We start from the raw sequence: 25,824 nt of genomic DNA on the forward strand, positions 1-25,824 counted from the left end.
ATTGCTTTGTAAATATGGTCCCTGTATGCTTGGCCACCCCGCAAATACAATTAACAATAATGACAAGTGCAAACATGACAGTGGGTCATGGAACGTGCGGCTCCATTGGGGGTCACAACTTGCACCCCATTCCCGGTTGGTGGCATGCAGATTCGAGGCTTTGATTGGACTCCATGCCGGGCAGGTGGTGACCATTCCCAGGGGTTTGGCTAATAAGCTGGCCAGCAGCTGAAGAAAATAAATGTAAATATATATCAATATACGATTGTGTATCTAGTTCAAGTCCAGCGAAAGTGGGTTATGTCTGGATTGCGTCGTCATTGCCGAACTAATTTCACCTTTCAAGAGCATGTACGCTTTTCGGGATACTTGAGTTCCCCAATTAAGTTCCAGAATCGATTTTCCTGCTAAGTAACTAAGCCTGTAAGCCAGAGGCAAGCAAATATGACCAGCAATTAGCTTAATGACTAGAAATTCTAATTTATAGCTTTGGGTTTCGGAAATAAGCTGAAAACTTTACCTACATTATCAGAAATCCAGACTTGGTATCGAATTACCCTGCCGATTTTTGTTTGGAATTGTTCTTTTCATTCTGTGAACTGCTGTAAAATGCGATATTCGAGTTTGTTTCTTATGTGATTCTCTTTTCTTTATTTGACGTGTGCGATCGTGAGCAATTGGAGCCATCAGACTATGTCAGCCAAACCGGGAACTGGCGTCCAAGAGTTCCCCGCTGCCCAATCCATTTTGGCTGCACTTGCAGTCCTCGCCGTCCACTCGTCCTCTGCCGGAAGTCAGGATGCGCATGCCCTCGGCGAACTTGGGGAATCCTGACATCGTTTCCTTCAGCGTGGTCATCATCACAGGCAGGTACATGAAGAAGTCCTTGAAGTGGCCCACCACCGTGTGGTAATCCACGGGTCGTCCACTGCCAGAATTTTGGGGGTTCGCTTCGCTTTCTATATCGTTTCCCGAGGAAGATGCATAGGGCAGGGCAAAGCAGAGCTGTGAAACTGTTACCAAAGGGTAATAATTTTCATTATTATTAAATAGCTCATTCGCTGGGGGTGCAACTGGACCTTACCCAACAAGAAAACTGTGGCCACTGCCTGCAGTTGGAACTGGAATCGTTGGCTGTCGTCTCCCATGGCTCGAAATTTCCGCAAATGTGCAACTCGGGCCAGAGTGCATCGAAATATATATTACTCAGAGTGCGAGGTAAGCAGAAAAACTCAAGAACTCTTCATCAACGCTTTTCTGATTTCCCTGCTATGGTCATTCGCTTCATTACCAAAATACCTGAGCCCCGTCGTTTTGTCTTTAACTATATGATGCCAAAGACCTTAGCAAACTAAAAAATATGTTGTTTCCAATAAAGAATATATTTTATGCACTAATGTCAAATGAAATGTTGTTATCTTATGCACCATTTGAACTGCAAGAAGTTCAAAGTCAGTCTCTTATGTTGATCTTGAAAAATATCAGCATATTATCTTGCAAATATAGGTCGAGTGTTTATGTATCCACTTCCACTCCCCGCAAATGAGATATTCGTTTCCAGGGGCATAACAATTATTATTTTTTCACCATTCGTATTACACGATAACTACACGATTTTTAGAGAGTTTTAATTTATTGACAGTACAATATCGGCAAAACAGGTATTTCTACTTTGATACCTTCCCTATTTTCGTCTGTGGCGAAAGCTAATAATTACTTATTGATTGATACTTGGATTGGTAAACAGGGTCCGCTTTCCATTCCAGGGATTCCTATCCCAAAGATCGTTTGGTGTGAGCTCTTATGAAGTGGTTTATCAGGCCCCGTACTAAATATACAATATATATAGGATGCTACAGTCGAGTTATCCGACTATCAGATACCCGTTACTCAGCTAGTGGCAGTGCGACCCAGAAATTTCCACATTTTCTGGATATCGGTAGAAATTGGGAAAAAATAATGAAATGGAAACTTAAACATTTTTTAAAAGTGGTGTGTCAAAAAACTGTTTGGTACTTACAGAAATTTACAAGATATATAAATAATGAAAAAAACATCACAATTATTTTCAAAACTGAGCGTGGCAAAAGCGTTCAAAAACGCTTTCTTCTGCCTGTTACATACTTTTTAACGAATCTATTATACCCTTTTACTCTACGAGTAACGGGTATAACTATCCAGGCAATGAAAACTGCATTGGCGTAGCGGTTTTCCTTCATTTAAAGGGTACTTTGTGTAGATTCTACATGGACTGCCGTTTAATAATTCGCATGTGAGTTATATATTTTAGAGACTTACGTTTTAAAAATACTTGTGTAATATAGACATTTTTTGGAATTTACTTACACATTTGTTGAAAACCCTTATTTATCAGTTATAGTTTTGTACAATATTTGAGTTGTTTTGAGAGCACATGCATATTAGTATTAAGTATACGTATATTACAATGACAACCAACTTTGGCAAAACTTTGTTGTGCAAAATGATTAAATGATTGACTTCGCATATCTCGACACACTTGTTGACCATGTCCGACTATATAGCCGCATATGGAGTATACAAGACCAAATCGGAGCCCGAAAATGTGCTGACCGATATGAGGGAATGCGGCTCAAGTTCAAAGTCAATGGCGATGCGCGGGCTTTGAAATGCTGCAAGCAGCAACAAGCTGGCTCTCGAAATAATACGCTAATAGTCGAATATTGTTTACTCAATCTTTGTTGTTACCTTGCTGTTTAGCACCAGACGGCGAAACCGTTGGAGGCGGAATAATGGCGCGGGGCGGGATCATTAGCCCACTCGAAAACACGTACAACGGCGGGCAATTTGCCTTTTATGCCCAGCCACCGAATTAAACGTCAATTATGATCTGGCTTTATTTTTGTTCGGTGGGGCGTGCGCCGCGCTGGCTGGAAAAGTAAGTTAAAAAATTTAAATTGTAACAGGTTTTATGACGCGCCCATCGCCGGTTGGCTTCTCGTGTGTCATCCGCAGCCCCACAGGTTATCGCTTATCACGGGATGATTTGCGACTTTATAACGAGACGGGAGATGTTTTAATAAATATATACGACTGCCTTATGGCCGGCACTTAATGGGCCATTCATTTTCTTTAATATCCATCGTAGAGGTGAGCAATTCCCTCCGTTCGCAGCTCGAAAGAAGCAATTTGTCAGCGCGATTATATTAACAGGCCACACATCATGAACGGTGCTATTATTTGGGCCTGGTTTTCACGGACTCATTAGGTTCGTGGCATTATTGAGGGGGTATTACTAAATTGGGATGCAGCTGGATACACTTAACTTCTTTCGATCACCGAAATGAACTAATCTTTTAAATACTTAAAGGCGAGAAAAGTTATTCGATTGAAACGGGTATACTCAAAGTACTCTTAGGACCTAAGATACAATATCGTTGTCAGCTTTGTTTCTCACGCTTTTATAAAATTACCTCCAATACCAGCTGCTATTATGTTTTGCTTTGCTGCGCATGCAAATAAGTAATGAAACGACGTATGGTCTCATTATTATGGATCACTGGTACTCGATGCTAGCTTCCACAGAAGTTTTCCATACTCTGCCAACAGAAATCCACGTGCCCACCGTTTATGCTAGTAATATGGAAATTCGCCTTGCAAAATTCACTCACGTAGTTCAAGAATATCATTTTATTTGACTTTCTGATTCACGTCGAAGTTTTGTATTTACACTTGGCATACGGCTAATTAGAACTACAAATATACGGGCAAGCTTGCAAAGCAGACTTAGGTGCGATATCACAGGGAGTAATTCACGGAGGAGAACGGGCCCACTTCTCCGCTTAGATCACAAACTCCGGACGACTGTTCTCCCGGGTGATCAGGAACGGGCGCTTCTCGCTGGGACAGCGGAAGGTCTCGAACAGATGGGTGGCGAAGCCACTCTTCTGGCCGGGCAGCTCCAGCATATTGTTCCATATGGAGTTGGCCGCCGAGGCGTGTCCGCGCTGGCTGAGATGGAAGCAGTCCTCCGAGAAGAACCGTGTATCCGTATTCCCAGAGCGTGTGCGCGGAAAGTCCTGGAACTGCGAGAAGGGCTGCACATTTATCGTAAATGTCTGAAAAAAAATTGGTAGAACCAATACCTTTAGATAAGTGAGCTTTTAAACCAAAAATGTACTTTCCACATAATCACGCATAGCGCTTAAATTTAAATTTGTACTAAAAAGTTTCCAAATTGCTATGCATGTGCAACAATCATTCCAGGAGCAAAGCTCACCTCGGTGTTGAACTCCTCCCGCTCGGCAATCTCGAAGTCCTTGGCTATCCAGCGCTTCATGATGCCCTCCAGATAGTCCAGCTGACCCTTGCCCTTGTTCATCAGACAGGGACACTCGAAGCGCAGGGTACTGTAGCAGGAGGGGGGCAGCCCCGTGAGGCTGGTCAGGAACCGGAGATTGGGCGCGGGTACTATGTTCAGCATGAGGCGGGGCACATTGTCCCTGAGGTAGCGATAGGTCTTCAGCATGTTCCGCTCGTGCCAGTCGACGGTCTTCTCCGGTTCCGGATAGTAGCAAATGTCCGCGCAGAAGTCATTGTTGCCGATGAAGAGGGTGATCAGCTTCCAGTCGGAGGTCATGTTGACCCTCGGATCGCGTTGCATGCGGCGCACCAGGACCTTGGCCATGTACGGCATATCCCTGGACATGGCGGCCAGTTCGGCGACATCGAAGCGCGAGGAGCGGTCCGTGGAGATGCCGTCCTTGGTCGCATAGCCGTACAGGTTGGGGTTGAACTCCTTCAGGATGTTTGGCAGCGTGAGGTACTTTCGCCAGTCGTACTGCCCTCCAATGGACCACACCACGCCCCGGTTCTCCACGGTCACATGCAGTAAATTCGTGGCGAAGATGCCGTTTCCGGCGGTCAGGGAGTCGCCCATGGCTGCAATCACATCGATGTCTCCGGGTCGCAGGCGATGCACACTGGTGGGTCGCTCCGCGCTCCTTCTTCCGGGTCCATGGTCCGCATCGCAGAACTCCAGTAGTGCTCGGGTTCGGGGGTTTGACTTTTGTGTTTTCTGTCGAGGATCGAAATGGGAAGCACAAACTTATATTTTTCAGTACTTATGTTCCTAATTGCTAAAAAAGTGGAGAAGTTTCAAACCGATCTTGTAAGTCTGTTAAGTCTCAATCGATAAGAAATGTGAATCCTAAATTATTCACAAATTAACTTGCACCTTTGATTGATTTGATATTTCTTATATTTTTTAAGCACACCCATTTGGCGGTCCATTTTGTGGCATTTTCCATCTAGGGTGGCGTCGGCCAATTAAAATCGAATAACAGTATACTGACCGCATTTCGATTGAAACTCCGAATCCCGGATCAATGATGCATTATTCTCTGGTGGACTTACCCCCGCGATTTGCACGCGCTGCACGTTTTGTGGATCGTCCCCAGATCGGCCGGCAAAGGCCAGGCCCAGAAGACGCAGCGGTCTGTAGACGTTCTTCAGAGCGACGTCCAGTGACGTACGTTGTGACGTCACGTGGCCGAAAGCGATCAGGAAGAGCAGGCCAAAGCAAATTAAGCGACACGATGACATCTCGACAGACAGCTGAGGCGAAAGATAAGCAATAAGCCGTGTAAGTCTTGACCAGATCTGTAAAAGCAAGCCCTACTCCACACCGCGCACTCTCGGTTTCGTTGATGACGTGCTAAACTTTGAACCAGTTCCCCAAACTTGGCCAAGAAATTACACAGAAGCCGCGCTCAGGCCCCTTCAGTTTATTCACCTTTGCTGTTTTTGGCTTTTGTTTTGCGTCGTCGGATTGAAGCCGACTAATTTTAACATTTCAGCATTTAATAATATTGACCACGTTATGCTAATTGATTGCTATGGTACAAAATATGTGGTTGAGCCATAGATAAAGCGAAATGACTAATCAATTTGGTTGGGTGAGAAGAGTATTTTGATGAAATACCTTTACTATTATCAAAAAAGATTCTATATTATTAGGTATTAGGTATTTGGATAAACGTTGCCTCATGCATTTTACCGGCTTAAAACCGCTTACAATTACTTAATTACTTTATTTTATGTTAAGTACATTAAAAACAAGAGGTAACTGTTTTGCTTAATTGCCTTTGAAAGATATTCCACATGTTGTATTAATTATTACTGATTTTATGAAGATTTAAGTCAACATCATATTTTATGCAGTCAACTCTTAAGACGTTCATTAAATTAGCAAAAAAAATAAAACGTTCAGTTCACAAAGCTGCCGAAAATGGCCAAAATTATCCAAATTATACTGGACTGCAAGCGGAAGTGTCTCGGAAGGGGGAAGCCGAGGCAGAGTTATATAACCCATCTAGAGAGCGTGCCAAATCCAGTTGTGATAAAGATTGATTTAATTTTCGATTTCGTGTGGCTAAGCGAATTTGCTTCCTTTCAGCCGCACGCGAAACAAAAGACTTAGGAAGCAAACGCGAAAATGTAGAACAACGCGAAATCGAATACTCGTATGATACCTTCTTATCATACCTCTTATGATATGATCAGACACGAACAATTGACAGCAGACTGATTTTCGAATGATTTAAATTTTTCGCCTTGGCGTAAATCTTGCAATTATTATTTTCACACACGAATTGCACAATTACTTGCGATGGATGGGCGATGGAAATTATTCCTGGCCAAAGGCGCGATGAGCGTCCGGCTCCGTCGATGGCTTAGAACGAACTGCTGCCTAGAATTTCTGATTATGCTGATTTTATACGAAGTCCCAGCGGGCAGCGGGCAGCGATCGTCGGTGACTACGCATAGAATGAAATGGAATAGTGGAATACCTCTAAAAACAAAACCACAATAATCGCATGTGCGGGACTGGCGAAACAGAACAAAAGTAGAAAAATATATGGCCATATATATCTGTATATCGGCTGTCTGAGACCCCGACTCAGACTCACAGACACATACCCTTACCTATACCGGTTGAAGCCGCGACTGCGAAGCGCTAAGTGTGATGTTCACTTTCGTTGGGCCGATAAAAATAGCCCCAGTCCAGAGGGGCTGCCATTACACCTGTCATGCGTGGCTATTGCGATCACGATTCTAACCAGCCCAGTCATCGTGCCCTGCGGCCTCCTGGGCTGGCATCAAATCGGGCATTCGATTTATAAATAGAAGAGCTCAGACTTTGGTCCAGCCGATATGCCCGTTTATAGACGCTAATTGGCCGATGGGCCTTTTAATGGCCGGGAATGCCATAAAAGAGCCAGAGATAAATGTACATTTGCATCGGCTCGGGAACAAGATAATCGTTTCCGATCTGGCCAAACTCGCGAATAACACTTCCTATAGAAGTAATCGAGACCCTGTGCCTGCCTAGTGCAATTGACTAGCCTTGTATCGATACAATCATAACGGCCAGAAGCAATTAAAGCCAAACAACGAATCTGGAGAAGAAGCGGCAGCAACTTGTTATAAATCAACGGGCCCAATTGACATGGCAACAAATAGCCACATCAAGTCGAGTCGACTTCTTGGCTGATTTATGACGTAGGCAGACAGGCCGGAGATCGCTTTACTTGCCTGGCTCATAGGTATGCTAGATGTCACTTTCGAGGATGATCCGCCATCCAACCAAGTGCCGACACAAATCTCAAAAGAGCTTTGGGGCCTGATGTCACTCAATTGGGAGAGTTCACGTTGTGTGAAAGAAATAACAAGACGCAATAGTTTTTTAAATGCTCGTTTTACTCATTCGTACTAATTTCAACAAAAGTCACAGCATGTGTCTGGTAGCGTATTCGAATGCAAAGGATAACTGTCTAACTTATTAAAAGGATTATTATTTGAATTTTATTATTGAAGTTGCAATAGTTGAATACTTTTATAAATTATTCCTTACTTTAGATAGTTGTAAAAACGTAATACTTTTATTAATCAGTTTCCTTGCTTATATATTCGGAATATTGATCTTATTTTTCGAGAAAAATCAAAAAATATTTCAGAAAATAAGTAAATAAATAAAAAACCAAAAGTGAAAATTGCCATGAGTATATTATTAAGTTAGTTATTAAGCAGCCAAATAAATAAATATATACATACATACTTTAGAGGTAATATGAAAAGCAATAACTTCAATTTTTGATACATATCATAAGCATAATTAATTTACATTGATTAAAAATAAATAAAGCAAACACAGAGATTGAAATTCAAATTGAGCGCAAAAGTTGTGCATTTTATAGTATTTTTCAGTGGAGCTCGTGCGCCGTTGGGGGAAAATCCGCATCGCCGCCTGGTAACACTGCGCTCAGCTGTTTAGTGACTTCCTCTGTTCTGTGCTGTGTATAAATTGTTATTGGGAGCTAGGCTAGGAATTACTGGTTGCACACACTCACCGCCACTGCTCCTCCGATCGCCGCCGTTGCAAGGACCCACCATGAACTCCAAGGACAAGTCCAAGTTCAAGTTGTTCCTCAAATCGCTGCCGGCAGGTAACAAAGAACACCACTGAAAGAGCAGCATTGTGGGCAAGAGAACTCAATTGGGATTTCGGGATTCGCAGGTTATGTGGGCGAGCGGACGCTGCGGCCGGAGTTTGAGAGGGAACTGCGCCCGGAGCAGCCGGTGGCCCAGCGCTGCAGGATGCTGAAGGAGCTGGGCGACATGCATCTGCACAACTTCAATCTGGACGAGGTGCGTTTTCCGTCGAATTTGTGCCATGAAATTTGGTTATTTCTCGCATTTCGTTCCCGCAGACCGCCATCACCATTTTGTTTAATCTCACCAACGATCTCATCGTGCCCAACAAGCCGGCAGAAACGCGCCAAATTGCCTTGGGCTTCTATAAGCGGCTCATCCACACACAGTACAAGAACCTGACCATCATGCGGGAGAAGTTCTTCCTGGTCATTCAGAACCACGAAGCCCGCGAGGATCTGCGTCACCTCCTTGAGCTGCTCGACACCCTCACCGACAATGGGAAGGATATTACAAACTTCGAGGAGAAGGTTGTCCTAGATCTGGCTTAAATGATTGATGACTAAACGGTCTTGCTCCCTCCCACAGATTGGCAAGTTCATGCTGCTCTGGATCCCAGCCATCACGGAAACCAATCTGCTCAGCCCCTATCTTGACATTCTGGTCAACCTGATAAAGTTCAATGCGGCGCATCTGGACAAAGACATCCTTGTGGGCATCGTGCAGTGAGTGACGCACTCTTTATCTCAAAACTTTTGCTTGACGATCCCTCTTTTTCCAGAAACGCTTGCGACCTGAGCTGCAGCGTCACCGTAAACGAAATCGGTCTGCAGTGCCTCACAATTCTGGAGATGGTCATCGGGTACACCATCTTCCCAAGCGAACCGCTGCCGCAGTGCATCACCACCTTGTGCCGGACTGTAAATCATGCTCCCTACTGCCCGTCTTCATTTAAGGTAAGTCCTTTAAACATCAATTGAAGTAATAGAAATTCATTAATTTGAATTTGAATACATTTAAACAGCGAGCAAATACCAAAATAATTTAGTCCCCTTTATTAATTGTCAGCTTCTGATATTGCTTTATTTAAAATTAACCGATTATATGGAAATGAACTTCGACGAGAACTTGTCGTAGCTGCTGACTGCCTCGGCTGAGGGCTGTGGAAGCTTGTCATTGGCCTGCGTCTCTTGTAATTCCTGATCGAGTACCACTTCCTTTTCGAAAAACTTCTGAACCGGCTTGTGTGCCTGAATCTTTACCTTGTTTTCCGCTGAGATGTCCACCTGGACAATATCCTCCGCCCCCAGGTCTTGTTTCTCCGCCTGCACATTCTCCGCCTGGCATTCGCTTCCCAGATCAAGAGTACAGTAGCGCTGTACAACATCGAAATACTGACCCCTGGCACAGCGCATTTCCAGCACCCTCTCTTTGGCGCATACGTAATAACGCTGGCAATCTCGGCTATGCGGTGCCAGGCGGCTACCCGTTCGGATGCACTCGTCCAGAGCAAGAGCTTGCTCTGTGAGTGTCGGCGGCATTGTCGGCTTTTCCAGGCAAATTCCCGTGTGGTCCGGCACACAGCTGTTCACCCGCTCTTCGAAGTAGTCTCCTGATGGACACTGGACCAGCTCGGCCTGTCCGGAGCGACAGCGGAAATATGTCTCACAGTCGCTTGGATTCGCCAGGGTGGCATTCTCCGGCAGCACACAGCTGCACTGATGTGCTGCACTTATGGTCACTGGGAGGCAGGCTCTTCGGGCCGGATCAAAGTAGTTTCCTACGGAACACTTGGCCACGGCAAAGGATCCTCGCTCCAGGCATTGTCGATAACGCGAGCAATCGCCTTGGATTCGCTCCACACTATTCGCAAGTCCACAAAATGCGGATTCTTCGGTGCATACTCCGGGCACACAAATCATCAGCTTCTTGCTAAAATGATACTCCGCCGGACAGCTAAACTCCTGGATGGGCAGGTCGTCGTCGCCAGTGCAAACATAGAACCTTTGGCAGTGGTCTTTGTGGGGCAGCATTTGCCAGGGATCGGATATTCTGCAGATAGCGGATGCATCTGTAAGTTCGGCCTTACCAGATGCTGTGGTGATGCCCAAAAGCAGCCATAAAACTAATAAGCTATCTGAAAGGAACGAAAACTCTTTGGTTAAACTGAAGCCAGCGACTCTTATTTCACTCACTCTCCATTTTCGTCAGGTGCGCGTTGATGATGGGATTCCGTCGAATGCGGCGTTGATTGGCAACGACATGGCCTTTTATGTCCTCGCTTTGATTGAGATTTATCAGCCCATTTGCTTATTTGGCAATTGCTGGCAGAGATTGCTCCGAAATTTTTTTAATACTAATGAGCATTCTTCTCCGTCTTTATCTGCTCGGTATTTCCTCCAGTTTTTGAGGGCTCCGCTGACTTCAGTGCTTCTTATCTTTCAACATGTTCCGGCCGATGATGATTAACACTATTCCCGAAATAAGAACTAATCATTGAATCTGGGGCCCCCAGGTGGAGGAACTGTATTCAAGGCCGTTACGATACCGACAATGGAAGAAAGGGTCGCTGACCAAGTTCCCTTCAAAAGACCTTAGTGGAAGATTCCAACTTTTTGTGAATCGCTTGGGTGTTTTTTGTAACAAACTTACATTCACCCTGTTGGCATATTAATTATTTTAAAGGCATAGGTTTTACAATTATACAAAAGTCAATCAGTATAACCGAAGTATTAAGCATAGTAACAACCGATCAGATCCTTGGGCATACACCGAAGTACATCGAAGCCGTTTCCCGTCAACTTCAGAGCCGATGCCCGGGTTCCGTACTCGATGGCATCCCTTAGCCGCATCTTGACCTTATGCAGTGCATATATCACGGACGCCGAGAAGGTGTCGTTTACGGCCACAACGTCCACAATTTGCGGCGGGATCTGGGAGCCCACCTTGAAGTAGGTGTCGTCGGCCATCAGGCAGCTGGCGCCTTCCATGTAGTTATTGTATATGACGACGGGTTGATTATTCAGCGGTCCAGGGCAATTTCCATTGATATACTCCTCTGGGGGATCAGGCGGTAGGTAGGGCATCTTTTTGGGCTGGCTTTTTTCCCATTGAGTCCGCGCTGTTCGCATTTCGTTCCTAATCGCCCAAACAACCTCGCGCCCATTCATAAAAGAGTACGTACGCATCATGGTCTTCCGAGCGAAGACATAATCCATCATACTGGCTACCAACATGGTGGCCGGCCGCAAGTTGTCCAGATCCACGGAGAGGATGATCTTCGACTCGGGGCAGCGCTCGTTAAACTGGATGACCGCCAGGACCATGCGCAGCATCTCAACGGGATTGCGACACTCGAAGTGTATCCACGAGTACTTCTGGTAATCCACAGCGCCCACGAACTGCTGGTAGGTTAGCTCCTGGTTGGCATTGACGAACTCGAGCATGGTCCGTGTATCCACGTTCCGTTGGACAATGATGCTGCGGTGCGCAGGACGGTGATTCGTCAGCGGGCAATGGGAAATGTCGATGCCCTGTGACTGAAATCCATTCAATAGACTCTCGAACGCCCTCACCCTGCTCAGAACGCCGAGGAACTCGCACTCCAGGCCCAATCGCCGCCACACTGTGCAGATGTTGGCAGCGGGGCCGCCGCGTCGCCAGCTTCCCTCCGTGGTGCGCTGCACCTGGCCTGGTGTAAGCGGCAGATCCACGATGGTGATCATGTCCAGGGTGCAGCTGCCCACAGCCAGAACACGGCGCTTTGGAGTAGCCGGCGGTGGGGGCGGCGGCGGTGGCTCCGGCGGAAGGTGAAGCACCTTCTTTACGGTTACGAACTCCTTAACGATTTGCTTTTTCATTTGGGTAACTTCTGAATTTTGAGACTTGCCAAATGTGTTTGAAACGATTAAAATATCAAAGATATTTAAAGTGTGGCTCGTTTCGTTTAAAAAAACCAAGTGCAATCTAATTACTAGGCCTAACTATTGGCTTTAATTGTTTCGATGTAAAAATGTGTATATAAAATTAAATCACATGCACTTTTAAAACTCCACAGATCATGAAAAACCTTTTGGGCACCCAGTTGGGATACCATTCCATGAAGATGATGTGCAGCATCCTCAACGACCGTGGTCTTTACGATGATGCCCACCTGCTGCGTGGGGCTGTGTTCCATCTCAACATGAACATCTTCGGTTCGAACATCATTTTCCAGGTTTCACCTATGACCTATGCAACGAATGTGTTAACAGCCTTTCTACGGGTAAGCGTGAACTTCCGTACGGAAATGCGAAAAGTAATCATTGATTTTCCACAGGCACTAGACAGTCGCCAGGTCATCGTGACCTTCGAAGTCATCCTCAGCGTTCGCATGGTGATTACCAAGCGGCAGCTTTCAGAGATCATTTGGGATCTGATCTGCGAGATAATGTCCTCGATCGTTAGCAACATCGAGTACTACGAAGCAGCCAACATAAACAAGGATCGCCTGCATCACCTGCAGATCAATTTCCATGAGAACATCGACTGCATCGAGAAGCTGTTGCAGCAGGATCGCTCCCAGATCCTGGGCAATGTGGAGCGCATCTACGATCTCATCGAGCGAGTAGCCGACCGACGGCCGGAGGCTTCCGTGCTCGCCCTAATCGAGTACCGATCACGACGGGTCACAGCAACGCGGCCTGATTGGCTCCAGGTACTGGCCCAGTTTGTCCGCCGCTACTACCGCATGTCCAACGTTAACGTGCGCATAAAGACGATCGAGGCTCTGGTGCGGATTATGGACCAGAACCGTGCCTGCTATGAAGAAGAGATCCTAAGCCGCGTGGTGCTGGCGCACCTGTCGCAGGTCCACCAGGAGCCAAGTGTGCAGGTGCGAGTGGCAGTGGCCCGGGCTCTTTCCAATTTTGCCACCCACTGCGACACGAAACGGTGCATGGATCTGCTGGACATTCTCGAGGCGCTCATCAACCGACCGTTTGAGCACACGCGACATGGATCCTCATCTGGAGACGGTACTCTGACTGAAGTGGCCGTTAGATTGGTCCACAACGAATCCGAAATCTCGGATATTATCGCCGCCGTCGACGGTTTGGTCAAAGTGTTTGCCATCAAGCTGCATCGCCTGCCAGCGATCCATGCTCTTAAAATATTTAATATTCTAATGGATCACATGGAACTGCACTACGACCGACCTAAGATTTTCGAGCACATAAGTGTTGTGCGCTACAAGGTTAGTAAAAATTATTATTTTGCGGCGAATCCTACATGTAATTAATGTTTCTTGTTCTTCATTTTTAGATATTCAGCTGGTTGCTTAAGGCCCGGGCCAACGGCTCCTACCATATCGGTTATCCGGAGGGCAGCAACGAGGTGGTGAAATTTAGTCCCTACCTGGGAATTGATTCACCGCTGTTGCCCCAAGCACACTCCACAGCGATATCCATTCGACGAGTCTGCAAGCTGATTGTGCGGTGCCTAGAACACGACACCGATTATCAGGTGTTCCAGCTAGTCATCAGGGAACTCCCGAAGGTGCTGCAGAACAAGGCGCTGGTGCAGGGCAACGACATCGAGGAGCTGGCCAACGCTCTCCTCAAGATCAACTTGGTTAGCAACAATAAGTTCAAGCGGCCCACCGACGAGTTTCACGCCCTCGTACTGCCCGCCATAGCTTCCTTGGTTATCTACCACGAAAGCCTGCAGCCGCAGCAGCACTACGGCATTATTACGGCCCTCAACTCGAGGGTGCTTACTGGCATTGCCAGCGTCTGCATCAACACCATGACCATCCTAATACTTGAGATGCCGGAGGCCTTGATGCGAAAGCTGCCTGACGTACTGCTCCAGATGAGCAAGATGTCGGATACGAATGCGCTGGCCACTCCGGTTCTGGAGTTTCTGTCGTGTGAGTAGATTGGATCGATTTTTCGGAGGTGCTGACTTTATAATACTCGTCCCCTTTACTTAGTGCTTATACATCTGTCCAAGCATCTCTTCGCAAACTTTACGTCCATGCACAACATGTACGTGTTTGCCATCACGCTCCCGTACACGAAACCCCATCGTTACGATCACTACACAGTTTCCCTGGCCCACCACGTCATCGCCGGATGGTTCCTCAAGTGCAAGCTGGAGCTGCGCAGGAACTGCGTTAACTACATCAAAAGCGTAGGTATAGCCAATTTGAAGTTTTTTACTTGTATTGATTTGGTTTTATTTCCTTAGTCGATTCAGTCGAATGCCAAGATGTTGTCCAGCGACATTGTGAACCTAAACTCCTTAAACGAGGATTCATCCAATCGTAAACGGAGCACCAGCCTGACGGAGCGCGGTAGTCGCAACAATGCCAGTGCCTGGAACGATCTGGAGATGCGGCCGCAAATGAACAACGGTCTACGCAACTTCCACGCCGAACTGGCAGAGACGTGCTTTGATTTCTTGGCCCGGCACACTTATTCGCCCTGTCCGTCGATGCCCAAGCGGTGGGTGTTCTTTTATTATAACATGGTAAAACAGTAATGACGATACCTTCGCCTTGCAGTCTTCCAGCAGCGGAATTCCTGCTGAAGGATGGCGTCTCGCAGACGTGGCTGGTGGGAAACAACCTAGTAACCATCACTACCTCCGGCTGTCCCTCAGCGCCCACACGGAGTGGCCTTTGCGAACGTTGTGCTCAGCTGGGCAAGGCTCCTAGCATTAATCTAAATTCGAAGAGCCTCAGCGATGCAGCTCCTCCACTTTCGCCAGAGCGGGAGAGACGCTACACCAAGGTGAGCCTGCAGCACAGCAGCGGCAATGAGTCCGCTGGAAGCACGGAGCTCACCTCCTCCTCTTCGTCGAACTCAGCAGCCGCCGGCGGTCATCCACACCGACAGATCTCTAACAGTTCCACGGCATCACTAGACGCGCTCTCCCGTCGCGGGTCTAATCCCGAGGCCTTAGGCAGTGCCTTGGGCGAAGGACCCCATACGGGAAGCAACACCTCGCTGCTGGGAAACTCTTTGTCGCAATCCTCCGTTAGCATGAGTCCTTCGTCGGGATCCGTGGTGCAGCAGCCGGTTTGCGTGCGCGCCTGCACTGGCTGGGCGGAGGTTCTGGTTCGTCGGCCAACGGGCAACATATCGTGGATAACCCGTATTCAGAACCCCATCACCAACGATTGCTTCGGCCAGGACCTGCCGTTCAATAATGTGGTGTCGCTGTTTCTGCCCACTGCCCATGGCGGAGTTTTTGGACCGGACAATGCCATTCAGGTCCCGCCACATACGCTGGCTGATCCCGAGCCGGAAGCAGAACCGGACGTTAATGCAGCAACCGCTCCTCAGGCGAGTGCCCTGCGCAGTCGAATGGTTGCCAAGGCTCGTGCCCTTCAGCGACAGGAAGAAATTCACTCGGTCGGAGGGAATGGAAATGGTAACGGCAATGGCAACGGTAATGGAAATGGAAATGCTCCCAGCACTGGAGGTGCTGCTGCCATACCCATACCTCGGGTCCCAGCATCCGGAAAGCGCGGCAAGGAGGCAGCTCTCTGTGGAAGTGTGAGTGATGGCGAAGCCGACGACGACTCTCTGGCCTTTGAGGATGCTCAGAGCCGTGCACGAAATCCCGTCCGACGGGTTAATTCTAGCCCAGAGATGAGTTCCAGCTGGCGGCAGTCGTTCCTAACCAACAAGCCTACGCCACTGTCCCAGGAGCCCGTGAAAGCCACCGCCGATGAACCACAATCGCTCTTGACCTTGAAGAAAAAGAGTGTACAGTACAGCACCAAGGATATGCGTGTGAGCTGCGAGGCCATTCCGGAGGAGATAGCCGGCTCCACACCACCCTCGCAGGCCGCAGCTTTGGCCCTGCAACCGGAAAGCGGCACCCTACCTCCCAAGCAGCACTCGGCGGACGATGTCAGCAGTCATGTGGCTGGAGGCAGTAACCTCCAAGCAGGAGCGTCCACGCTGAAGCTGGGCAAACCCCCACTGTCGCCAGGGCAGCCACCGTCGTTGGGCACGGGTCGAGTGACCAGCTTTGGAGGTACCTCTGTTCCCCAGCCCGGCGCACTGGCCAAATCCAGTAGCAGTGGTAGCAATGGCACCAATGTCGGAGTGATAACCTCCGATTACGACAACGGCAACAATGGAAACGGAGACATGATGCGAGGTCGTTCCAAAACCATTTCCGTGGTGCGGGAGGTAAACAACGGAAATACACGTCCGCCGCCGGCTAACAGTTTCCGCAATTTTGGAGCAGCAAAGCCGCCCATGAACGCCAAGCTGTGCATGAACCCGAGCTTTATTTTCATGCAACTGTACACCACTGGCCAGCTGGGTGTAACGGATGAGCCACTAAAGGTGGGTCCCGAAAACAGCAGCGCTGTCAACCTCATAGATTTGGTTCCACCATTCGAGACGCACAAGATCGGCGTGCTGTACGTCGGCCAAGGGCAGTGCAACAACGAGGTGGAGATATTGCGCAATTCGCACGGAAGTGCCAGGTATGTGGAGTTCCTGCGTAATATTGGCACCCTGGTCAGTTTGAAGGAAGCTGAGCAGAACAACCTATTTATAATGCTGGACAGAAACGGCGCAGATGGCAAGTTTGCCTACATCTGGAAGGATGACATACTACAGGTGAATGCTTATGCCCACTGACTTACAGAGCGAGTATCACCAATGTATGTCCCGTTGTAGGTTACGTTCCATGTGGCTACGCTGATGCCCACCAATCTGCAGGATGATCCCAACTGCAACGAAAAGAAGAGCCACATTGGCAATGACTTTGTGAAGATCATCTACAACGAGAGCGGCGAGGAGTACAATCTAAACACAATATCCGTAGGTTACACAAGCTTAGGGAGTTCGAAGCTTGAACTGCTCATTTGTGTCCCATCCATACTTGATTAGCTTGAGTCCTTACTCTATTTTCTTCTCTCTACACTCTTCCAGGGCCAATTCAACTACGCCTGCGTGATCGTGGAGCCACTGGACCTCAACTCGAACAGGGTGTACGTGAAGGCGCGATCAGAGATTTCGAAGTTCGTGTGCCACGCGGAGTACCGAATAGTCTCCGATCGCAGTGCTCCTCTATTGGCCCGCCAAATGGCGCTGCACGCCAACGTGAGCATAGTGTGATACTAAGTATGACTTTCATTAATTCCGATGAATTACAGCTCGCGTCGCTGGTCTACCAAAGTGTGCAGAAAAAGCATCCGTACGCGTCGAATTGGCTAGAACGATTGCGCAAACTGAAGCGCCTGCGCCTAAAGGTGAGCCACTGAATGGGATTTTTCCGAATCAAGATTAACCGATTAACTCCTCTCTAAACAGCTTATTGAGGGACTAAACAGCCAGCAAAAATCCGGCAGCGCCTCGAGCGGCATCGGAATCAACGCCTCAGCCATTGGTTCGGATATGGACGACCAACGAGGTGACTTCATTAAATACACATAGACAACAACGAGAGGCTCCCAACTGAATAACCATTGAAAAGAGCAGAGGACCTATAGACTCATCCTGCCATGATTCCCCTTGATTTCCGATTTGGATAGGACCTTACTGGCGAAGCAAGGGATTTAATAACATCAAGTCTACCCAGACCAACAAAAAACTCTTTGCCTAATCAATAATAATGCAAATAATTATAATATAATCATAATGACTTTGACAAGTTTATAAAATTTGTGAGAATACATAAGCGCTGTTCATTTCCAATCCGACTGCATTTTTGGGTACAGGATTTCTAACTATTTCGCGTTTAATATTCAATCGTGTTTATTGCAATGATGCACAAGTGCTAAGAATTTTCAAACATAAACTTTTTGGTTGTCAGGCTTTTATCCTAATAAATTCCTTCAAAGAGACAAGCCCATAAACTAAGCTAGAGTTAAACCAATATTTAATTGCTTAAGCCGAGCTGTGAAATGTGTTCGTAGCCGAATCCAGTGATTTTGTGACTGGCGACTCGGTTGGCAAAGTCCACAGACTCCGCTAGACTTCGCTGACCCTCGAGGGTGGCGTAGATAAATCCCGCCATGAAGCTGTCCCCGGCTCCCAGCGTGTCCACCACCTTATCCTGCTTATAGGAAGACATTTCGTAGTAGTTCCCATTGGCATCCAAGGCTCCAGCTCCGGCGCTGCCCCAGGGACAAATGAAGACAGGTTTTGGACCACTTTCGGGAATTTTGGCGGCCAGCTCCACACACGACTGCCTCGGTGTCTTCCACCCCAACTGGCCAGCCAGCTCCTTGGAGAAGACCACAAAATCGCAGGGCGCACATAGTTCCTGGTTCTGTTCATACCTCGTTTCGAAGTCCAACGAGATAATGATGCCTTGTCCGGTTCTTTGGTTGTAATCCCGGATGCTCTGCATCATCTTTAAGGTGTGCGGGGTGTTGCGAGCCTCGAAGTGAACCCATCCATACTGCGCCAGGTTGATCTTGCTGAAGTCCTCATATGTGGTCTGCGGGTAGTCCTTATTGCAATGGATAATGGTGCGGGTGCCGGAATCCTGGGCCAGAATCACCGAGGAGAAGGGCGGATCCCTCTCCGTGAAGGGACAGTCCTTCGTGCCGATTTCCCGCTTACAAAGATCGTCGAGGAGCACTCGGAATGCATCCGACCTGCTGAGCATTCCAAAGAAGTCCACCTTGCATCCAAGAACCCGCAGAACAGTACTCACATTAGAGGCGTTTCCGCCACGTTGCCAAAATCCATCCAGGCAACGCCGATCCGTGTCCTCCTTGGGATAGCTGCCATTGATGGTCACGAAGTCAATTACCGTGCAGCCCACGCAGAGTACGGACTTCACTTGGCTCATCTTAGCTGGTTAGTTGGTATTGGTCACTCAAAAATGTAATACTCAAAGTATTTTCTTTCTCTACATTTATGAGTTTGTTTTTATGTTAAAACTAGTGGTGCTATCTTGCTTTTTTTCTAAATATGTAAGTATGTATATAGTGAATATAATAAATATTACAATTCCTGCAATGCAATTACAATTACAGTGGAATTCCTACAGGAAATCTGCCATTTACTTGCTTAATTATAACTATTAATCTTAATTTTGGAGGAGCGCTAGAGTCGACTGTTTTGGTTCCCGGTTAATATGTTCTAGTTTCAGCTCAATCTAATCAAAAATTGGATTTTCACCTGCTTTGCACTTTTTTTGTCGATAGAGCTTTACAGCTGTTTTTGTTTTTAACTTTTCTTATCGCGCAATATGTACATATGTATGTAAAGAGCATAGAGAATCTAATTGAGCGCTCGCTCTTAACAGTGGGCACTCGAATATATGGAAAAGTAAACTAATATTCGACCTTTACTTTAAATGTTGATTATCAATGGAAAACGCACTCCCAATAAATTGTACATAATTAGAAATAATAATAGAAATAATTATTAGAAATAATAATAAAAAAATAGAAATAATAATTATGTTTCGATGTTAGTCTTAAATTCTAGGAAGTAATAATTTGGCTGATTAGCCAATTGGATTATTCTGTGGTTTGCTGTATCGAGGTGGCACTATATTAATATGAGTCTCAGCCGCTGATCGCGCTCTTTGGTCATAGACAGTGTGACCGCTTATAATATTGTACAATTTAAAACTACACCGTACGAAAATGGGATGTCAACTTGGGCTGTAAATTCAACAATAAATACAATTTATCCACAAAATTGTATTTGGATTTTTGTAAATCGGAGCTTTGTCATTTGGAAGCCTAATTAAATTCCTTGCAATACAAAACTAATTTCAGGTCTGTGACAAAATTTCCAATTAAAGGATGTCAAAAAAGGATTTCAGTGGCGGCGAAGTTTTGCACAGATTTTACAATAATTTACCCAGTATGTTCCAGTGCTATTCCAGCGAAATTTAGTCCTGCCCCAGACACACACCGTGCAACATGACGGGGCACAAATTAAAGGATGCCACGACAAATGTCCCGACTAGACACATACAGCACATATCAGACACATGTGGCAGCTTCGCCAGCTTCAACAGTGAGTTCAGCCCAGTCAGCGGAAAAGCCTGTCACCCAGAAGAGAGGATTGATGGCTTATGACTGTGTATCTGCCAAGCCAGTGACTACAAAATAAATGAACATTTAATTTCGCTTTCAAATCTAGGTACACCACAGCTGACCTCTTTGAAATCACGTGTCGAGTAGGAAAAACTGGTTTCCACGTGGTCGGAAATTACTCAAACGCCGTGTATTACGGGGTGCCCTGAATAGCACATATTCGCTCGACTTTCAACCACATTCGCTTAAACGTGGCTCATACGCACTGTGTAAGATGCATGATCAGTTCCACACATTTCAGCACTACAAATGTGCAAGGCAACCTTAAATTGAAGAGAAAGTCATTGTCATAATTTGAGGTACTTACGTGTTGCCCATTTTGAAGTGGCTTCTGTGGAGGGAGGCCAACTTAAAGCGCACACAGCCAAAATTTTGAAATGAATGTAAAGCGTGGCAGGCCTGGCCTAAATACACTGCCCTTCCCAATCCGACGACTCGGTTGCCGCCACAAATCGATAGCTTAACATTCGGCTGGGCCCTTTGGCCGGGGTAAACACCTTCTTGGGCACCATTTTGTGGCATGGAATTATGGCCGGAAATTGCCTTAAAGTGTCAATCAGTGTAAGCGTTCTTAATAGGTATTTATTTTTGCCATTTTAATTACCCCGCCCCATCGAAGTCGCTCCCTCACCTTGTCGGCGGACAACGAACTGATGAAAACGGCTGATGATGCCTTAATTACATTCACGAGAAAAAGAACTCATTTCCGAGGGAATTTTTCATTGGGAATTACGGGCTGTTATTACGGATTACGAGTATAGAGGGCTTTTTCAAATCGATTGTAGCTGTTGACAAGTACCACGTGACTTTAGCTTTGGATGATGCTCTTTTAATATTTACAACTAAATACATAGAACTTATTTCTACTTTAATCCTGGTAGCGACTTTATGGTACTTTGCTTTAGTGACCACTTTGGGATTTGAGATCAGCAATGGAATCGTGAAATCGTCTGTTCACATTTTGGTACAAGTTTTCTCACAAACTTGTGGGAGTAAGGAGTGAACTGATCTTTTATCTAATTCCTGTTGGTTTTCCAAAGCGCATTTAATATTTTTCAATATAACGATAAAAAATGATGAGCACATTCAATATTTTTCAATAAAACGATACCTTGACATAATACTTTCCCCTGCACAGGAGAGGCCAATGCTATTTGAAAGGATCCGAGGCTGTCCTTGCTAGGCAGTGCCCACTGTTCCGCGATGGGGGGATTACAGAGTGCGTGCTGGTTTTAGTTACCGAACTCAACACTTTCCATTGAATGGCAAGTGGCAGTGGCCCGAACCCACCAGCTCCGAGGCCCAAAGCAACTGTTAGCACAGACTAGTCAGCGGTAATCGCACTCCGGAGAATCCTAATCCCAATCCCAAAGAGTGAAAGTTTGCCAGGAGCTCCGAGTATCCTGTATATGTACGTGGCACGGGGAGGACTGCATCCTCACACCTATTCACACACTCTGTATAGGTGTTTTCCATCGACGCGTGAATATTTGCCTTTCCTTGCTGCAGGACCCTAAGTCTGTTTTTCCTACTTGTTAACTGCGGAGCTAAGCATTTGGCCCTGTTACTTTATTATCTCGATTCAAGCAAAGCTTTAAAAAGGCTGATGACAATATTATCATGCACATAGAAGGTCGTGCTTTCTTGGGTGACCCGCTATTTCATATTTTATCATTTTATAGAAAGGACTCTGATTTATGTAGGCCATTTCAGCTGATTGGCTTAGCGTATTCAGAGCATCAGAATGCACACTCAACTCATAAATAAAACCATTCGCACCGTTGGCCAGGCCAAGTGCCAATCCTTCCTCCTTGCCAATAAAAATATACGTCTATGTCCATGTATTATATATCACCGAGTGGTGGACCCATGAAGGAAGCGGTTTTTACTCGTGACGAATGTTTTTAGTGCGCGCTCTGGGGAGCTGCAAAATTAAATTGAATTGTGTCCCACATTTCCCACGTACCAAGGCAGGATTCATAACTCATTTCTTGAGTGTTTAATGCACTTAGAAAATAACCGCCATCGACGAGACGCAAAAGGTGCACGGTGGTCGCACTTTTCGCCAGTTGGAATTTAGTTTGATGCTGCTAGGAACAGTGCTGAAATTTGCTGAAAGTGACTCTACTTTAAGCATCCCATTATTAAAGTAATAATCAATTCGAAGCCTTAAATCCGTACATGTGATAAGCAGATTAAAGTGGCACCCGCAAATTCAATAACTCGCATTTATGGGCCACACATTTAATTAAATAATTCAACCGTTGTCACCTTACTTCTTTTGGAAGGACGTGGACGCTATAAAAACACCGGATTGTTGGCATAAAGCAAATTCCCAGGCACAAATTAGGGAAATAAATTATATTTATCAATGAAAGCCATAAATAATATTTATTTTCGCCGTGACAGCGGATGCCATCCGCACACCTTGCCGCGTCGATTTTCGATCTTGTTTGTCAGTGACTGCCTGGAAAACGCGTCTTCGTGAGGAGGCCACAAAGCATCAATCAAAAGAATTAAATACAATTATAATTGTCTGTCACCGTATCGAGATGAAAAGCCTGCCGCAGAGGATTTTCCGAGACGCCGCAACTTTTCCTGGCGCCCACCCTAAATTTGATAAAGTGCGCACTCAAACTTAGAGTGAACCTTGTGCACATAGGTGTGTATATAGGAAATTACTTTTAGCCAAGTTCCGTAAGAAACAGATTAAACGGATTATTAAATAAATATTTTATGGCTCCGTGTATGCTGGGCATACTCGTTCTGAGTTGTTCTGCGGGTCGGTGAATCAAATAAGTTTAAATATAAATCGGATATATGATTGCTAATCATAGGCACACCCAAGGGTATATTCATTGCCTGCTGCTCAATTGATGTTGAATAACTCAGCGTGATGCTGAAGTCCTTTAATCCCGACTTTCACTGCGAATGGGATGTATCAAGTATTTTAATTCCAGATAAGCTCCATATACCTTAAAACTGCAAGTTGGAAACGTTCTGCTGAATTCACAGAAGTGTGCTAAGCCAAGGAAAATCCTTATTTATTTGAAACAGCGGAGTAATATGGTAGGTATTCTGCGAATTTAAAGTACTTTTAAAGATGTATCTCAGCTCAGGAACAAATCGAATAAGGTTAAGTGTTGCAGTCCATTTTACACTTGACTTCACCCTCACATTTAATCCGTGTGTGTGGGACACTTGAAAGGCCATAAGTGAAATGGAAATTCGGAATGGAAAGACCTTCTGCAAAGGTGCATCCCCCGCAAGTTCCGAAAGTGACTCCTGTGGCAGTGTTCTCCTTTTTGGGCATTCCTCCCAAGTGAATTGAATCGAAAACAAACGGAGAATGGCTGCACACTTAGGAGCCAAATGTTTAATTTCCGGATGCACAGGCCGCTGAGTTTAAAGCAGGCGGCGCCCCATGTATGCAAGGAGTATCTTGCAGATGCTTCCGGCACTGCCGACATGCAAAAGGTCGTCGGGTGGGCGGTCCATTGGGTGGGTGGGTTGTCTGGGCCGTGTTGTCCAAGAGGTCAGCGCTCGCAGCTGAAAGTGAAGCGCAATTTCCGGCACTACGATTCCGAAGTTGGAGAGCACAAAGGAAAAGTGACCTGAAATCAAGCAGGATCAGGAATCTGAAATTCATTTTTGTGTGTTCCTCTTTGCGAAAGTGTTGGCTTTTATTTGAATTTAATATATCAAATATTTTTATTTGAAAAACTATCTTCTTTGAGGCAGAGCTGTTGTGAGTAATAACATGTTGTACTTCCCATAACATATTTCGTTTCATTGTGCAGCTCTTTGGGACTGAATCAGCAGAATCTGAGGTCCAAGTCCTGGCCCATTCAACTGGCCAGGAGCACACTGGCGTCAACACCATCGAGGACCATTCGGTGACAGAGTTTGAACGGTAATTAGGCTTGAACAATTGAGCCCAGCAATGGGCAAACAATAAGCACTTAATGCATTGGCACGAGTTTAATGACACTTCACGCCGGTGGCGATGACTCCTCTCGGGTAACAACAATTGGAAAATTAAACAAAGCCAGTCCAGATGGGGGGAAAAATCCCTCAGACACTGGCACCCAGACAAATTGGGCCGAAGGATGGAAAACAGAGGACGGCGAGTGGTCCAGTGGTGTACAGAAAGGCCACTTTGAGAAAAGCTCACAAGAAGTTTCTCCGCCACAATTCCAATCAATATAAAATTAATAAACGCTGCACTTTAATTTAACAAAGTTTAAAAATAACTAAACGCAAAAAGCGCGTCCCTTCAATAAGTTTTATTATCCCTTTATTTTTGTGGATATTCCGAAGTGTGTTGGATTGAACGCCGGCCACAAGGTGTCCACCCAGCAATTTATAATGGTCGACTGGCAGTCCAGGAACACAGTTGGCCAACAAGCAGCCGACGTCAGGAACCAAAGGACGCAAGGACGCAAGGACGAAAGTGGCGAGAAAAAATACGGTGTAATGGCCAGACGGCTGCAGTGCCATTTCTCAATCTCAAGCAGCACGGAGCAAGTGGCCAAAGTATCCAGCGACCAGCGACTGCCCGTCAAGTCGAGGACTCGGCGACACTTGGACACCACAGAGGTGCCTCCTGCCACAGGAGCAGCTCCACTGGCCGTGTGGTCGGGGTGGCACGGTGGCACGCAAGTGGCGAGGTGAGTGACCAGTTTTGTTTACCCGCCGCAGTCACTTCGCAGCTCGGCTTGTCCACATTAATGTCCTCGATGGAGCTCCGAAGTTACTGAGATCGATACGGCTAGAGTGGAAATTAAATTTGCATCTAATTCAGAGCGCCAGGTTGGCCCGGGTTGGCCCAGCTTATAACAGAACAAAGTGGCTTTAAGCAGGTTCAAATGAATTAGGCAACGCGTTCCTCCGATTCAATCAAGGCTGTTGACTTACAGCTGCGCCACAGTTAATTGTACACTATTGGGCAACCACAAATAGATCCTCAAGTGGTAATGGAGATTTCGGTTCGCAATTTCTAGGTACTGCATTACTTGGCCAATTACTATCACTTTCAAACCCAAGGCAATTTTATTGTTAAGTAGTAAGATACCTGTAGGTATCTAAAATCAGTCGAGCTGGAAAATTCTATGCCTGGACCTGATCTCGTAAATAATCCGACAGGAGCTGCTGACTTGGCCTTGGAAGCCATCGACGATATCGGGGATATTTATGATACTGCTGTTGATATGTTAAACAAGTGTTCCGTGACAAAGATAAACCATTCCAGCAGATACATGGGCACTGATGCAATGGAA

At 46.3% G+C, this 25,824-nt stretch overlaps 6 protein-coding genes across 7 annotated transcripts; 1 reads left to right on the forward strand and 5 right to left on the reverse strand.

Moving 5' to 3' along the window:
• Positions 1 to 573: 573 nt before the first annotated feature.
• LOC6545888 lies at positions 574 to 1,182 on the reverse strand. 2 transcript variants are annotated; one of them, XM_001973394.3, is made up of 2 exons: positions 1,085 to 1,182; positions 574 to 1,013 (listed from the first exon to the last, which is right to left on the reverse strand). In XM_001973394.3, exons 1-2 carry the CDS (start codon positions 1,146 to 1,148, stop codon positions 697 to 699), a joined length of 381 nt encoding a protein of 126 aa, XP_001973430.1. In that variant the 5' UTR covers positions 1,149 to 1,182; the 3' UTR covers positions 574 to 696. The 2 variants fall into 2 exon arrangements, with proteins under 2 accessions (XP_001973430.1, XP_026833196.1); XM_026977395.1 differs by having other exon boundaries at positions 697 to 959.
• Positions 1,183 to 3,669: 2,487 nt separating this feature from the next.
• Positions 3,670 to 6,571, reverse strand: LOC6545889 (phospholipase B1, membrane-associated). Its single transcript, XM_001973395.3, has 4 exons — positions 6,526 to 6,571; positions 5,395 to 5,595; positions 4,259 to 5,056; positions 3,670 to 4,097 (listed from the first exon to the last, which is right to left on the reverse strand). The coding sequence occupies exons 2-4, from the start codon at positions 5,581 to 5,583 to the stop codon at positions 3,822 to 3,824; spliced, it is 1,263 nt and encodes a 420-aa protein (XP_001973431.1). The 5' UTR covers positions 5,584 to 5,595; positions 6,526 to 6,571; the 3' UTR covers positions 3,670 to 3,821.
• Positions 6,572 to 8,283: 1,712 nt separating this feature from the next.
• LOC6545890 (tuberin) lies at positions 8,284 to 18,176 on the forward strand. The gene is made up of 15 exons (XM_001973396.3): positions 8,284 to 8,486; positions 8,558 to 8,688; positions 8,751 to 9,002; positions 9,061 to 9,197; positions 9,254 to 9,428; positions 12,530 to 12,736; positions 12,791 to 13,705; positions 13,774 to 14,380; positions 14,444 to 14,643; positions 14,701 to 14,957; positions 15,017 to 17,096; positions 17,157 to 17,300; positions 17,412 to 17,582; positions 17,636 to 17,731; positions 17,793 to 18,176. Exons 1-15 carry the CDS (start codon positions 8,432 to 8,434, stop codon positions 17,913 to 17,915), a joined length of 5,550 nt encoding a protein of 1,849 aa, XP_001973432.1. The 5' UTR covers positions 8,284 to 8,431; the 3' UTR covers positions 17,916 to 18,176.
• On the reverse strand, positions 9,463 to 10,767 carry LOC6545891 (peritrophin-48). The gene is made up of 2 exons (XM_026976708.1): positions 10,668 to 10,767; positions 9,463 to 10,609 (listed from the first exon to the last, which is right to left on the reverse strand). Exons 1-2 carry the CDS (start codon positions 10,672 to 10,674, stop codon positions 9,573 to 9,575), a joined length of 1,044 nt encoding a protein of 347 aa, XP_026832509.1. The 5' UTR covers positions 10,675 to 10,767; the 3' UTR covers positions 9,463 to 9,572.
• LOC6545892 (ketohexokinase) lies at positions 11,106 to 12,441 on the reverse strand. Its single transcript, XM_001973398.3, has one exon. The coding sequence runs from the start codon at positions 12,330 to 12,332 to the stop codon at positions 11,205 to 11,207; it is 1,128 nt and encodes a 375-aa protein (XP_001973434.1). The 5' UTR covers positions 12,333 to 12,441; the 3' UTR covers positions 11,106 to 11,204.
• On the reverse strand, positions 18,104 to 19,691 carry LOC6545893 (ketohexokinase). The gene has a single exon (XM_001973399.3). It carries the CDS (start codon positions 19,279 to 19,281, stop codon positions 18,361 to 18,363), a length of 921 nt encoding a protein of 306 aa, XP_001973435.1. The 5' UTR covers positions 19,282 to 19,691; the 3' UTR covers positions 18,104 to 18,360.
• Positions 19,692 to 25,824: the final 6,133 nt, after the last annotated feature.

Source organism: Drosophila erecta, unplaced genomic scaffold, assembly GCF_003286155.1.
Source record: "Drosophila erecta strain 14021-0224.00,06,07 unplaced genomic scaffold, DereRS2 tig00000021-arrow-pilon, whole genome shotgun sequence".
Classification (NCBI taxonomy): domain Eukaryota; kingdom Metazoa; phylum Arthropoda; class Insecta; order Diptera; family Drosophilidae; genus Drosophila; species Drosophila erecta.

What these genes read in the sequence shown, in the direction of transcription:
- LOC6545890 (XM_001973396.3), top strand. Translation starts at nt 8,432, where the DNA reads ATGAACTCCAAGGACAAGTCCAAGTTCAAGTTGTTCCTCAAATCGCTG. An exon ending in ATCCTTGTGGGCATCGTGCA is followed by an intron (nt 9,198 to 9,253) that starts GTGAGTGACGCA and finishes CTCTTTTTCCAG; the next exon opens with AAACGCTTGCGACCTGAGCT. An exon ending in GGAAGGATGACATACTACAG is followed by an intron (nt 17,097 to 17,156) that starts GTGAATGCTTAT and finishes GTCCCGTTGTAG; the next exon opens with GTTACGTTCCATGTGGCTAC.
- LOC6545889 (XM_001973395.3), bottom strand. Translation starts at nt 5,583, where the DNA reads ATGTCATCGTGTCGCTTAATTTGCTTTGGCCTGCTCTTCCTGATCGCT. An exon ending in AGCGCGTGCAAATCGCGGGG is followed by an intron (nt 5,057 to 5,394) that starts GTAAGTCCACCA and finishes GATCCTCGACAG; the next exon opens with AAAACACAAAAGTCAAACCC. An exon ending in GGGAGGAGTTCAACACCGAG is followed by an intron (nt 4,098 to 4,258) that starts GTGAGCTTTGCT and finishes ATTTTTTTTCAG; the next exon opens with ACATTTACGATAAATGTGCA.
- LOC6545888 (XM_001973394.3), bottom strand. Translation starts at nt 1,148, where the DNA reads ATGGGAGACGACAGCCAACGATTCCAGTTCCAACTGCAGGCAGTGGCC. An exon ending in GGCCACAGTTTTCTTGTTGG is followed by an intron (nt 1,014 to 1,084) that starts GTAAGGTCCAGT and finishes CTTTGGTAACAG; the next exon opens with TTTCACAGCTCTGCTTTGCC.
- LOC6545892 (XM_001973398.3), bottom strand. Translation starts at nt 12,332, where the DNA reads ATGAAAAAGCAAATCGTTAAGGAGTTCGTAACCGTAAAGAAGGTGCTT.
- LOC6545893 (XM_001973399.3), bottom strand. Translation starts at nt 19,281, where the DNA reads ATGAGCCAAGTGAAGTCCGTACTCTGCGTGGGCTGCACGGTAATTGAC.